Source organism: Grus americana, chromosome 7, assembly GCF_028858705.1.
Source record: "Grus americana isolate bGruAme1 chromosome 7, bGruAme1.mat, whole genome shotgun sequence".
NCBI lineage: Eukaryota > Metazoa > Chordata > Aves > Gruiformes > Gruidae > Grus > Grus americana.
The window spans coordinates 20474938-20488647 of NC_072858.1; the positions used below are offsets into that span (position 1 = coordinate 20474938).

At 40.7% G+C, this 13710-nt stretch overlaps 1 protein-coding gene across 4 annotated transcripts in view; it reads right to left on the bottom strand.

The window, feature by feature from the left end:
* Window positions 1–13710, bottom strand: part of WDFY4 (WDFY family member 4) — a 153077-nt gene that overhangs the window by 23540 nt on the left and 115827 nt on the right. For 3 of the 4 annotated variants that reach the window (XM_054832026.1, XM_054832027.1, XM_054832028.1), the window contains 6 exons: window positions 13282–13324; window positions 12357–12476; window positions 11680–11797; window positions 10868–10977; window positions 5461–5614; window positions 3403–3494 (listed from right to left, as the gene is read on the bottom strand). In XM_054832026.1, coding sequence (XP_054688001.1) covers window positions 3403–3494; window positions 5461–5614; window positions 10868–10977; window positions 11680–11797; window positions 12357–12476; window positions 13282–13324 — 637 coding nt within the window. Of the gene's footprint in view, window positions 1–3402; window positions 3495–5460; window positions 5615–10867; window positions 10978–11679; window positions 11798–12356; window positions 12477–13281; window positions 13325–13710 lie in introns of those variants that run through there. The other variant, XR_008577881.1, reaches the window with a different exon arrangement.

The following is a 13710-nucleotide window of genomic DNA, read 5'->3' on the forward strand; positions in this document are numbered from 1 at the left end:
GCCCACCATTACACCAGCAGTAAGAAGCAGAGCTCAGTACTTTACACTCCACATAAGCCACAATATAAGGGACAGCATTTCTCCCTATGTTTTTCTTAAAAAAGTGTAAAATTACAGCAGCTTTCAGGCATCCATGGATTTCTGTCTGCAGCACCTCTGTTAGGGAAGGACAGTGTTGTCTTTCCCATGTTTGGGAAACTGGAGGATAGAGACTAAGCACCTCGGAAAGTCACAGAGAGCATGAAACAGTGCAGAAAAAGGAACCTAAGTGCCCCAAAACCCACATGCCTTGGTTGGAGTCACTCAGGAACACCAGGGAACTGTTGTATGTTTGACCTCAGTGGCCCAAACCTATTTTCAGCGGATAGAACTGAGTTGCTTCCCTGCAAGGGAAGGAATTGGGCACTCCCTAGGCTCAACTCTTCATTTTAGCAAGGACTGTACTTTGAGCAGCAAGCCTGCAGTGCAGACAACATATACATAAGGATGTCCTTCCTCATAGTAGATGTGGGTCATCATGTGGTTATGGGCACTGACGAAAACTCAGGTCTCTCTTCCCTTCCACCACTTTTCAGTGTGACTAGAGCTGTGAGCCTCTAAGTCTCTCTCTAGGCACCTTCAGAGATGCCTGACTCAGTAATACCTATTATTTTGTCTGTACAGGAGCTTAAGCAGTCTAAACATGGCTCTTAATCTCTCTGCATCTCAGTTCTTTGGCAAAAACATTCTCTCCTTATCCCCTCAAGCTAATAGGTTGCAAACAGGCACAGGATAGAGTCTGACTGAAAGATGGAAGCCAGGTTCTGGAGGAAATTCAGACACTGAATAGTGTTTTCTTTCCTAATCAGAACAAAAAACCCAACTCTCAAATTTTCTCATGTATTAAAATCCTTCCCGCCTAAATCTGAATTTGAAAAAATCACATCCTTTTATTTTACTAATAATGGAGCTATATATTAATGTAGCTTCTGTAAAGGGACTGATTAGTTACTGAATATGCTGTAAATTCAATGTACTGGCTTAGGTTACTAAACTGTGTGGCACCACACCACTGAGTCAAGCTACTTAGCATAGAGACACTTGAGACTTGCTAATAATAGTAAGCAGCTATTCTCCACACCACTCAACTTGGAATATCATTAATTCACAAGCTTTTATGTATTGAGACAAGATTCTGGAGCAAAAAGTCGTAGATGACTACTTTCAATCACATTTTCAAAGTGATTGAAAACAACATTTTTAGTAAGTAGATACAAAAGTTATCCATTTCAAAACAGATAAAGTAGCAAGATAGAAATTTAACTTCTTTTAAATATTTTTAGCATTATTGTTCTGACACAGATTTGAAGTGTTCAGGTCATGAATTCACAATAGAGACTAAAGGGAGCCTCTTAATCAATTAAACTAAAAATGAAATATCTCACTCAACAGTCCTAAAAAAGCAACAAAGGCAAGACTACTGCACAAAAAAGTAGGCAAGCACAGGGTCAGATCATGTCCATGTTCACTCACAGGAGTAACCTGAGCACATGTAAATGAATCCAGATTTGAACAGGCTCACTCTCAGAGTTATTCACAAGCCAAAGTTTTGAAGCATCGGGAACCTATAGAGACAGTATGGGGTGCAAGTGCTACAAAGCACTGACTTATATTTGGAATATAATGTTTTAACAACAATTAATTATTTGTAAGATATACAGATAATGCACACTACCAGGAGCCTGTTCTGTTAAAACTGGTTTAATAGAAGAAAAATTATTTCAGGATGGATTTCACAGCCCATGGACCAGCTTATAAAGGACTTTTTATTTTTTCAAACATGGATAAAAATGGCATTGCCAAACATGAGACTAAGGCTAGATTACTGACAGCACCCAGGTGGCTGCAGGGAGAAGGAGATGTAAGAAGAGGCCAGAACAAATAAATCAGATCCACAGGGTCTCAAGAGGGAAAGGAGACACACTTTAGGTATGAAGAGTGGAGCCATACAGAAATTCAAAATGTAAGGGCATGGGGAAAGAGATTTGTACATAATGCCAGACAATGAAGATGGTCCCCTTCCAGTTGTCCCTGTAGTGACTTCAAATAAGGTATCAGGACATCAGAAAGAATGAGATGAAGATTCAAAAGAATGCCCAGGAAAAGCAAGAAATTGTTTAGTAGTATGGACAATCACAAAAAGTAGACTCTGAATGCAGCACAGATGTGCTAAGCAAGGGACATGAAAGTAACAGTAACTTAATGGGAGAATCATGGTTGCTGTCAATGGTTAAGTGAACAGTGGAGAAAAGAATATTTACAAGATAAGAGTATGACACTAGTTTTGTTCAAAACAGGAACAAAAAGTTCAGGCAGTCAGTAAGGTCAGAGACAGGATTCAGGAACCAACATTTGGAGAGGTCAGCTGAGGAGGGGCTTATTTGGCAATATCAAAATAGAGAAGATGGTTGTAACCACAAGTTTGCATGCAATCACCTACAAAGAGATTACAGAGAGTGGAAGCTGAACCCCCAAAGAGCAGGACTGGTATAGCATAGGAGAGATGAGAAGAACCCACTGAGGCAGAAACTGAAGCTACATATGACAAACCAGGATGATGCAATGCCTTGAAAATCACGGGCTATTTGTTTATTCCCACCACATAATCATCACGCATCTTGTACACAGCAACAATCTGCACACATGTACAAATACAGATCGACTCCTTTTGCCAGAGGAAATCTGATGAGATAATGCAAGGGGACTGTAACACAGCCCACTCCTTTTTTAGTTCTAACAAAAAGAGAGACCTGCACCAAGATATTCTGCTGCGAAGTCTGTGTTCAATGCAACAACCTTCATACAGAATTGCCTTTGCACTCACTACTGCGTAGAAGGTGACATCATACAGAAGTAAGACTCCCTAACTATTAATAGATAGCACTAATTGCAGTAAGTCTCAGGACCTTAAAGCTATTTGCTTTCAAATTGCCAAGGCTGACTCCATTAAGGGTAGGAAATCACATTACATTTTTTCCCCTCCAAAATAGAAAAATAATTGTAGTCCTGGCAAGACTCAGAGATGGAGGTAGGTAGTTTAAATAAACACACAGCTGGTTAGCAACAACATGGAACTGTATGCATATAAATGCCATATGCATGCATTATGTTATGTACACATACACTTACGGGCTGAGATAGATCCATGCCACAGATCTAGATATAAACCTCACACAGTTTGCCTTGATTCAGGGTGAATTGTTAGGCAGGCAATTAGACATGCAAAGTTGAGAACCCAGCACAAACTCTGCAAAGGCAGGATGCATTTGGATCTAAAGTTTTTTTTGTGACTCTGGCCTTCAGAGTTTCAATTTCGGTGGGACCCAGTTCAACATTTTGACACAAATCTTGATATTTACTGACCTGTCTGTGCAGAAGAATGAATTTATGGGGGTCCCCATCTGCCCAAGGAGGAAGCTGCACATCTCCCAGCACTGTTCCATCCTGCATGCAGCCTGCAGGAATTACAAAGGGAGAATTAAAAACAAGAATCACATACATTGCAAATAGGAACAGCTTTCCTAAAACACTGAAGTCAAAGGAAATTGAGCTAATTTTCACACATGCTGTTTCAGGTTCTACATCAAATATAGTGCCATAGAGCACTGCAGAACCAATTTCTCCTAGGATTTCTGATCAAGTAATAAAGCACTGAGAAGATGTTCTAGTAACTGTCACTATTACAGTAAAAATATGCACATCCTCAGCACAAACCATTTTAGCACAGACTGCAAACTCAGACAAGACAAACCTGTTGGCACAACTTTCTTTTTATACATAATCCCATGGGCCTAACTGCCAGATATTCCTACTAAACAAGCCACTGGGAGGGATTTGTTCTCAAGTCCTTTGCAATCTGATTCCTTTCAGAAGGTGAGCATATGTTCTTAAATCAGAGCACAGTCTTGCGCAACTGGATGAATTCAGTTCTAAGTTAAGGCTCAGATCTGGGACTGCAAGTTTCCTTACAGTGTAGCAGTGAACAGATACTTGCCTTTTCCTAGTGTAAAATGTTCCTGTATATTTGTTCTCTATTGGCAAGATTCTGGTGTCTTTTTTAGGTCCCTGCACTTGATTCCACTCAGGTCAGTCTCTGGATCTTGATTTCTGCAAGGCTCTGTTTCTCAGCCACCTCTCAAGATGAAACTACTCCAATTCTTTCTTATCTTTTAACAATCCTCTAACATCTTTTTCCCATTCTGTCCTTTTCTTAGCATGTCTCATTTCACCAATATCTTAAACACAATTATAGCTAGACCTCAACTCCATGGGTTACGATGCTTTTGCTGTCACCAATTTAGGATGATTCTTAAAGTATTTCTCCTCTGCCTTAATTGTTAACCAACCCGTGTCCACTACAAGAAGGAGCTTTGTATTGCAAATGATGTGAATTTCCTGTAAAGTGAAGTGAATCAGTACTGCCATGCCTATGTCTGAATAGTATTTTTTCTGGATTCTCTCTCACCCTCCATCATTGATTGTCCTGGTTTTGGCAGGGCTAGAGTTAATTTTCTTCCTAGCAGCTAATACAGTGCCATGTTTTGGATTTAGGATGAGAATAATGATAACACACTGATGCTTTTGGTTCTTGCTAAGCAGTCAAGGACTTTTCAGCTTCTCATACTTGCCTGGTAACAAGAAGGTGGGGGGTTGCCCAAGAAGCTAGGAGGAGCCACAGCCAAGACAGCTGAGCCAAACTGGCCAAAGGGATATTCCATACCATATGATGTCATGCTCAGTATATAACAGAGGGTTGGGTCAGGAGGCAGTTTAGCTCAAAAACTAGCTGAGTATCAGCTTCGGTTGGTGAGCAATTGTGCTGTGCATCACTTTTTTTGTATATTCTTTTATCATTATTATTATTATTATTGTACATTCAGAAGAGATTGTGATGCTGCTGGAGGCCAGGGATGATACATCAAGTTCACATGGTTTGTGCAGAAACTTTCAAGATGATAGCGAGGACATTTGGCAACTTTAATCACCAGAGACATGAGATTTAAAAAAAAAAGACCTTTCACCAACATTGTCTAACAATTGATCCATTACCAAAAGTCAAATTAATCTATTGTCCATAGCCACATAGATGTGGTGATACAAACCAGATTTTCAAAAGCAGTCATCTAGATTGCTTAAATTGAAATCTACTTTTGTCTGACAAAATGTGCAATTCCTTTGCACAGTAACTAATAGGAGCTACAATCCCTTTTAAGCTAGAAACATGAGTCTTCTGATAGCATTCGGATATCAGAAGCTTGTATTCTGGTAGTCTTATTTTAATAAAAATTGATCTGTCATCACTAGAGAGCCTCATCAGTCAGCATAGTTAGGGATCAGCTCCCAACATGTGATCTGAACTTTTTCCCTTGGCAGGACGCTGGGGAGCAGAAGGGGAACACTGAAGTCCCTTCTAGCACTTACCAAGTTCAAAGTGATTTGCATTGGTTAGGAACTCTGGCAAGTAGAAAAATTCAGGAATGAGTTCCCTGACATCACTCATGTTGTCCTTTGATGCCGATTCCCACGTGCTCTTGACGCTGTGAAACATCCTGTCTGCAACATCGAAACTCCCACCCTGTGAAATGGAAACAGGCAAAAAGACTGCAGTGTGAATATTCTGTTAAATAAAAAGCAGATGCAGAATCTTAGCCAATTCTGCAATAATCACCTCATCACATGTTTGATTAGGTGATACCTCAAGATCTGTCACAGCTCTATTTACTGTGACCTTATATTAGGGGCTGTCTTAGTCCTGATTGGTAGCTTTGTAGGTTGAGGATACCATAAAGCTTGGAGTCTTAGCATAGCTTGCAATAACACAGAGGCAAGCAGAAATGATCATGGGCAGCTTGAGAATATCAGTGTACCCATTATTAATGCTTCTGAAGGCAATTAATTCTTTTCATCCCAAAGTGATTTGCAGGCCCGTGGACACAACTTCAGTTCTTTCACTTCAGTTGTTCACAACTATTTGGGTCACAACCTTATGTGCAGTCCTTCAGAGAAAAGACTTTGGGGAAAGGGGATACCACTGAAATAACATTCATGAAATCCAGGAAAACAAGAAAGGTGCAGTGGGCATGAGCCAGAAGGGATAGTTTATTCCTTATGGGAATGAGTGACAGCTTAAAGGGAGAAAGAAGGGAAGAACGTCTGGGTCCCAAGCTGAATTAGTATGTAAAGAAGAAACAACAAACTACATCATGTCCTGAGAGCATTTGAACATGTTTAGTTTAATGAGAGTCAAACACTAGACAAAAGCAGCCCTAGTAGCCCCGGACATCACTCTGAACTAAGGCCTCAAGAAGAAAGAAAATAACAACAATTAATATTAATAATAATATAATTCACTGAATGAAGCATATATGCCTTACCTTAGAACCATAATTCCTAAAAGATTTTCTAATGAGATTTCAGATAATATATGCATTTGTGAAAATCCAGGTTTGCCTGTATATAAGGATCTCTACATTGAGCATGAAAGGATTTAATATAAAATTTCCACAATAATGGAAATAACCAAATAGCCAATCAGTTTTTGGAGATCATCTGAATGAGTTTGTCAGAACGAACAAGCTGTTTCAGAAGAACGGTGACTTTTTAACTGTATAAAGTGATAGAACCAAATTGTTTCTCAATACCTAGTCCAGGTACTGACAGCAGTATAGCTGCCCAACTGCAACATGCTCCCAGGCTAATATATGTATTTCTCATTGGGGTTAATTAATTTGGATTACATGTCATGGGACATAACACTACATCCCACTGTCAAGGCTCAAGATAGATTGTCAAAGACAGAACAAGTATCTTTAAACAGTTCTGCAGTGCAGTGAAAAGTGTATGAATGATTGCTCATCCTCAACCTTTCAATCCTCAAATCTGTTTCACTGGGCAAAAAGACCAGGCCAGCAGGATTGCAGAATGAAGACACTAAAACCCAGAGGTGGTACGAGACTGAATCTACTAATAAATGAGATGCAGTCAGGTTCTGTTTATGGCTGACCTATCGAGAAAACTTGATAGCTTTTGGTTTTCTCTCTGCCTGTAGACTGTTGCATGTGCCAGGTGAGGAAGAGGCTGTCCTTCTGCACAGTAACAGTCAACTGAAGCTTTGACTTGCATTCTATTAAATAGAAACATCCAAGCATCCTCATGCTGTAAGGATGGGATCCCACTCCCATGGACCAGATGCACCCTGAGCAGCAGTTCCCACATTGGTTTCTGATGGTAAGAACCACTGTCCTTTGACTCCCAGGGCATCTGCGCACTTATGATGAGACTCCTTTGGATCTACAAACACTGCTAAGTCTGGGAATTGCAAATCAAGAAATAATTTTTGCCATTATCTTTTGTTAGGAAGAAGTGACCCTCATGGATAAGCTACCAAAATACAGAATTCAATAAACTCTAGGTTCTGAATCCATATCTCCTTGCTTGTCTTTTGAGATAGACTCCCACCAAAAGCCAACACATATTCCATATGGAAACACCCCGACTGTGTTTCCCCTGAGGTGAATTCTGGCCAGGTTTTTGGTCCAGTCTCATCTCTAAATGACAGTATAGTTCTGCTTTACTTCCTTGTATTTTATGTCCTTCTTCCTCATACCACTGACAATTGTGAAGCCTTCCCACACCCACTCAAGGGACTGAGTGAAAAAGTGGCTAATCACATGAGTAAGCCTAGCTCGAGTTAATCTGATGCACAAGGTCATCTTGTTCTTGATCATTATTAGGCAGGGACCCTCGGAGTCAAATTCAAATTGAAATTAAAACAGAGTAGAAGAAGGACTATAAATAAATCAACAGTTAACAAGTATCTCATTGAAGCATATTAAAGGGTTTTGTATATTTAATCTGCACACAGCACGCTGTGTCTGGTGGTGATTGATGCTTTTTCATCTTTTTTTGCAGCTTTTATGAGAGCTGATGGTAATCTCCTGAGAAACAATATGATTTGTAATAAAAAGATTACCTGTATTAAATAAAAATAATATATACATAGGAAATGCTGTTAGCGCGACAAATCTGGTTAAAGATATTACCACTACGAAAAAATGTGATATTTTCCCTGGCTGTCTAATTCATTTTAGGGAAAAGTAATATCTTTAAAACTTAAGCCTGTATTATTTATAAAGGAAGCAATAACTGATTTTCCCATTTCCTATATTAATAAATTTATTTGCATATATTTATATCAAAATTAATGAGTTTTCTCTCTCTATGAATGCAAAAACTGCACTGAAAGGGAAAAAGAGAATCAAGAATTGCTTTATGCCTTGAGATTGCAGGTCGGCATAAACTCTTATGGCTTTTCTATAGCTAGATACAGTAAGGCTCTGTTTCCTTTCAGTAGAGGCCTTATACTGTCATCAGGAATACTGGAAAAACATGATTTTTTAAAACTACAGTTCAGCAGGGTATATGCAAAGCAACTAGTCAAAATGATCTCTAGAGAGAAGTTATAACTTCCCACATTTATAAAACTAAGTATCACTGATCCTTAGTGGTACTTTAAACCCAAAGACCTCAAAGTGTTTCTAAGAGATGCTTACGAAGGTGCAAAGACTTACGACACCCCCAGAACTGCTGAGAAGTAAATACCTGCAGACAGTGCTTAAATGACTGCTCAAGAGTCAGTGATATAATGAAGAGTAAGAACCCTATTCTCTTTGAGAGGTAAATGCCAGGAAAGATGATCAGCCTGTTAGCTGAAATGCAACAGTGGGATAAGAATAAAAGGGGATAAAATCTGAGTTGAATCAAAAGCAAGTGTCACTAATTATTGAGCGCATGGGGTCCTAGAATGCCTTTCCAGTGAAGACACTAAACACAGAAACCTTTGCTGCTTTTTTGTGGTGCTGAGACCAACACCTGAAAGGAATTCTAGGAGGTACTTGACCAAGGTGAAGTGAAAGGTACCATACAGCACCTGTCTGAGCCAGTTTTTCATCCATTCCAGTACAATATGCAAAGTACATACACACTTTTCTCCAGAGTCGTATCTCAATAGACTTAAATAAAACGAGAAATAATGTTTTGTAAACTCCTGTACAGTTCTCTTACTAGGCGCAATGCTTCCTCACTGCCACCTTTTGTTATCAGGTGCAAATCAATTCTTTCACTTGAGAAACAGGATGTTACGCCATCATCCATTTTTCAGAAGGGGTGCACCCAAGTTGTTGCATTTACTTGTCGTGTGCATTCAGACTGGCAGTTTGCAGTTATAAGCATAGCTTTCCCACTTTTTAAGATGCTGAGAAGCTTTCACAGCTCCCAGCTCAGCACCTTTCCAAGGTCTTAAGTTTGGGAGTACTCCATTTCCAACCTGCTCTTGACTTGACCATACAGTTCTCAGGTTTGCTGTTTGCCTGACTGCTTCTCACAGTTAGCAATTCCTAAGCCACTATAGGACCAGTCACTTGGGGGACATGACAGCAAGGAGCTCAGCTGAACATACAGCAACATAAGAGCAAAGGAATGAGAAGTTCAACAGTTTCAGTGGATTCACAGCCAGACAAAATTTTGAGAGCTTCAGATCTCAGCAGCCTCTAAAGATAATGATCCCCACAAAAATGCTGGTTACCTGCTAATCACACACAGTTGCAAAGCAGCTGCTCAGGCTTGGAACTTGCTATGCATGAAAAGCGTGCCAGTGAAATACAGCAGCCTTTGTTGTTTAGAACAAGAAATAACTACTCCACAGTCATTCATGACTGCGGCTAACATATGGCTCACAGAGTGCGATGGTAACCAATGCCTCAGGTGGTTCACTAACCCATCAGCTACTGCTGGTAACAGCCAATATCATAGCGCTTATTACTTAATTAGCGCAGCGCTTTATGTGTATTAGTTCATTAAAAAAAAGAAAGAGAGAAAGAAAAAAGACCAGCACAACAGCAAAGCACTTGGAAAGCTGCAGGAGGCATGACCAGCCTTCACCATACATACAGCAGTCTGAGTGCAAAATATTCTGGCCTAGCTGTATCCCTCACATTGCTCCATAAGGATAGGTAGATTCCATCAAGATACTCCTTAAAAAAAATACACTTTTGAGGACCTGTCCTCCTGGTAGACCCTGCTATAACACAACACATATTCCAGAAATAAGGGTAACAACTGTCTGCTACAGCCCAAGTATCTGTGCTTGGGTGTTACCAACTGCCTGTTGATGAAGGCAGTCAGGAAATTTGGTGACCCTGTAGGCTGACAAGCTGGGAAAGGTAAGCACAAAGTTCAGTTTCCATGAAATTCAATTCCATGGTGCGTGCTTTTGGCACCATAAAACAGTGCCAAGTTCAGAACCAGCTAAAACAAAACAGTCCTTCTGGAGCACTCGATGTAGTCTCACCCCATTTCTCCTTCAAGGAACTGATCCCATGATCCCTATTATTACCCACCCACCAGAACCTGTGCATCCTCATCTGGCCCAGGAATGTTCTTTATGCCACCACAGCCAGCTCCAAATGCTTGCCTGTAGCCGCATTATTGTGTGGGCACTTGGGCTTAGAATACTGAGCATGAAAGTCTCATCTGCTCCAAAGTCAGAAGTTTATGTTCAGACAAGTAGTAAAACATTGTCTAGGTGTTTACATGCCTCAGCTCTTACAAAATGCATCACACCAAAACTAAATAATCCTTCTCCCTCAGAAAAAAAGATCATCAGGCATCAATCATGCGCCCATTAAGATGTTTTCACTGAATTCAACAGACATAGCATAGAGCATACAGAAAACATAAAAAGAATTAATCCTCCTTCATTACACAGCCACTATAATGTGCTACATGGTTCATAACGAGGTGTAGGAGGGAAGCTGTCTTGCCCCCTTACCTGCAGAGAACAGAAGGTCTGGGTAAATGGCTCCATTCGGACCAGGTAAGATGCCACTATAATTGCTGATGAATAGTGAGTACAGTAGTGGCACTGGGCTGACAGGTCTCCTGGAAATTGGACACAAATCAGATTCCAATGCAAAATATCACCATTTCAAGCCCATAGCATCTGGTTACCACAGCACAACTAAATAGAGAGCAGGTCTTTAAAGCAGATGTGTTCAAGTATCTGTGAGCAAAAGCACACCTTGCATATTTTCATTGAATGTGCAGTTAGTACCATCTCTGTATATTCTTTTTTGGCCTTCCACATTTCATTCTCTGAAGAATAAGGCCTTTAACTTTCCAGACCATCCCCTTCCCCATTAGTACCAAAAAAGGTCTTGATCTCCAGAGGTCAACAGCCTAGATGTCCCGTTTCCTTTTCTTAAAGTAACTGTTAGCTAAGCTGTGTGCAGCAGTCTTCTACATGCAGTTTAGCTAACAAACAAGACTAATGCGTGTAGCTTAGCTAACAGAGTGGTCTTTTCTAGGGAACATTGCTTTTTGCTGTAGTATCTCTTCCTACCCAAGGGAAGAGAACAGAATGCAGCAGCATAAGGCACATAAGGCAGTGCTTGCAGGAGTCATTTCTCCTTGAATCCTCAACCAATTTGTATCCAGAACCAAGAGGATCTTCTTGCATGGTGCTTCCCTTAGCCACATCTCTGGAAAGATTTTGGGTGATCTTTTCCAAGGGATTCACCAGCAACCCCAAAGGCCTGAGGGGACTCAAGCCTTTGCTGTCTGTTAGTCTCCTAAAATACTCACCCTCACTCTTCTCCACCTCATTGTAGCGCTGGATGAACTTGTGTTTCCTCTCCACAGTCTGTGCTCCCATGGGCTTTGACAGGTCCCGAAATGTATGAGGATTAGTAAGGTTTAGAGTCTGAAATGCAAAACCAGCAAAGATGTAGATTTTTAGATCCCTGAGTTCTTAGACATCATGATCAGCTCAGTGATACTGAATAGCAGCAAGGCTGTGTTGGAATAAGAAGGCCACAGACTCGGCACTAAAACTCCCATCTCCAGAACTGGGATGAGACTTAGAAAGAGTGGCAGCATGTGCCACTGAAACGATAGCATGTACAAGGAGCTTCACAAATAAGGAACCTGGCAAGTTGCAAATTGCTTTCAAGGCTTTTCTGTCCAAACCTCTATGTAAGGGGTCACAGAAGCCTGTCCCTGGCTACCCGCTGAGTTGATGCAGCCTGCCCTTACCTATGAACCCATTTGACAGATGTTCATCTACCTTTCTGAGGCAGAACATGATCCTCAGCATGGTGATTTGAAAATAAGGCTAATCTATAAAGAATCAGTACAATTCAAATTAACTATCCCAACTTTTGAACACTTGGTTTAGACCCTTCTGCTTCAATTGCATCAGTCAACAAACCTTTGTATGGTTGTTGTCATAGAAAGCACAGAATGCTGCAGCAAGTACTGACCTCGGAGTGATAGTCAGCGAGGACCCATGGAAACACAGGATATTGCATGTAATCATTGTAGCTGCGGCCAGCCAATGTGTTCAGGTACATGAGGTAATCAAAGTTGCTGATCTCCCTTTTCTGCCGGGGAAAGGAAACAAGCATTAAAATCTCCTAACTCCACCCCTGAAGACCATGCCTCAAAGGGACCCTCAGAGCCCTGTGGTTCCCAGGTCCACCAGGACGAGAATTATAAATAGTATAATCAATGACCCATTGCCATTCAGATCAGCACAAAATCTCTTATATAACAATCCATTCAATGGAATCTGAGTCTTCATTCTGGCTCTTCTTCAGGCAGACCATTTGCATTCGTCTATAATCACCCATTGTTTTTATGCTGTGTTTGCATAATGGATCACTTTTTCCCCAATTTAAACTGAGCCAAATGCATGCAATCTGTATATTGGAAAATCCTGGAGAACTACCTGTACAGAAAAGACTGCACGAAGTGCTACATATAAACAAGATGATACAGATTTCTTCAATGTGTCTTGGATCGCCAAGATCAGGAGTACGCGCAAGTAAATGCATCTCAGCTCAGCAAAACATCTGGGAAAATGAGAGGTGCACTGATTTAGATGTACAGATGATCTGTGAACAGTCATTCAACTAGGTGGCTCTCTTTGGTCTCAGTTTAAAAATGTGCATAAAATCACACTTAATCTGCTAGACAGTAGCACCATATGTTTCACAGCAGGAGGCCAAAACCTCTTCAATAGCCAGATGTAAATACTCTGCTCCTCTTGCCAATAACCTCACCTCCAGCAGCGAGAGAACAGCTTAGGCCTTGAAGTACGTGCATACACACACATATCTGTGCACGGACACGCAGACAGGTGCTGAAATTCTTCACTTAACTGTGTGCAGCCAAGATTTAGCTTACCTGCCACTTCTGGAGCATTGTCTTTTCTCCTCCTGAGTGTTTCCTGTAAGGAACAAACATTCAATTGAAATAACCTGCTTCAGAACAGTAAGAGAAAGTCAATACATTAACATCTGTGCTCCCTGTGCCCCCTGCTCTCATCCCACAGAAACAAGAGAACACCAAGACTAGAAAAATGTTGAGGTTTCATCATTGACCAAATAATTCCAAAATCAGAGTGTTATTGGTTAGGTTAGTGCTGCACCATACAAATTTCATTACTGCTTTCATTAGAAAGGAAGGCTCTGTCTGATGAACAGGCATGGCCTAGCTTCAGGTAGCTGATGAATTTATCACTGTCAGTCGCTCTCCCAATGACATGCTGACTCTCCCTAAGCTACTTGCCAGCCTGCTCCTGAATGAAGTGCCGCTTAAAGTATGATACTTAAT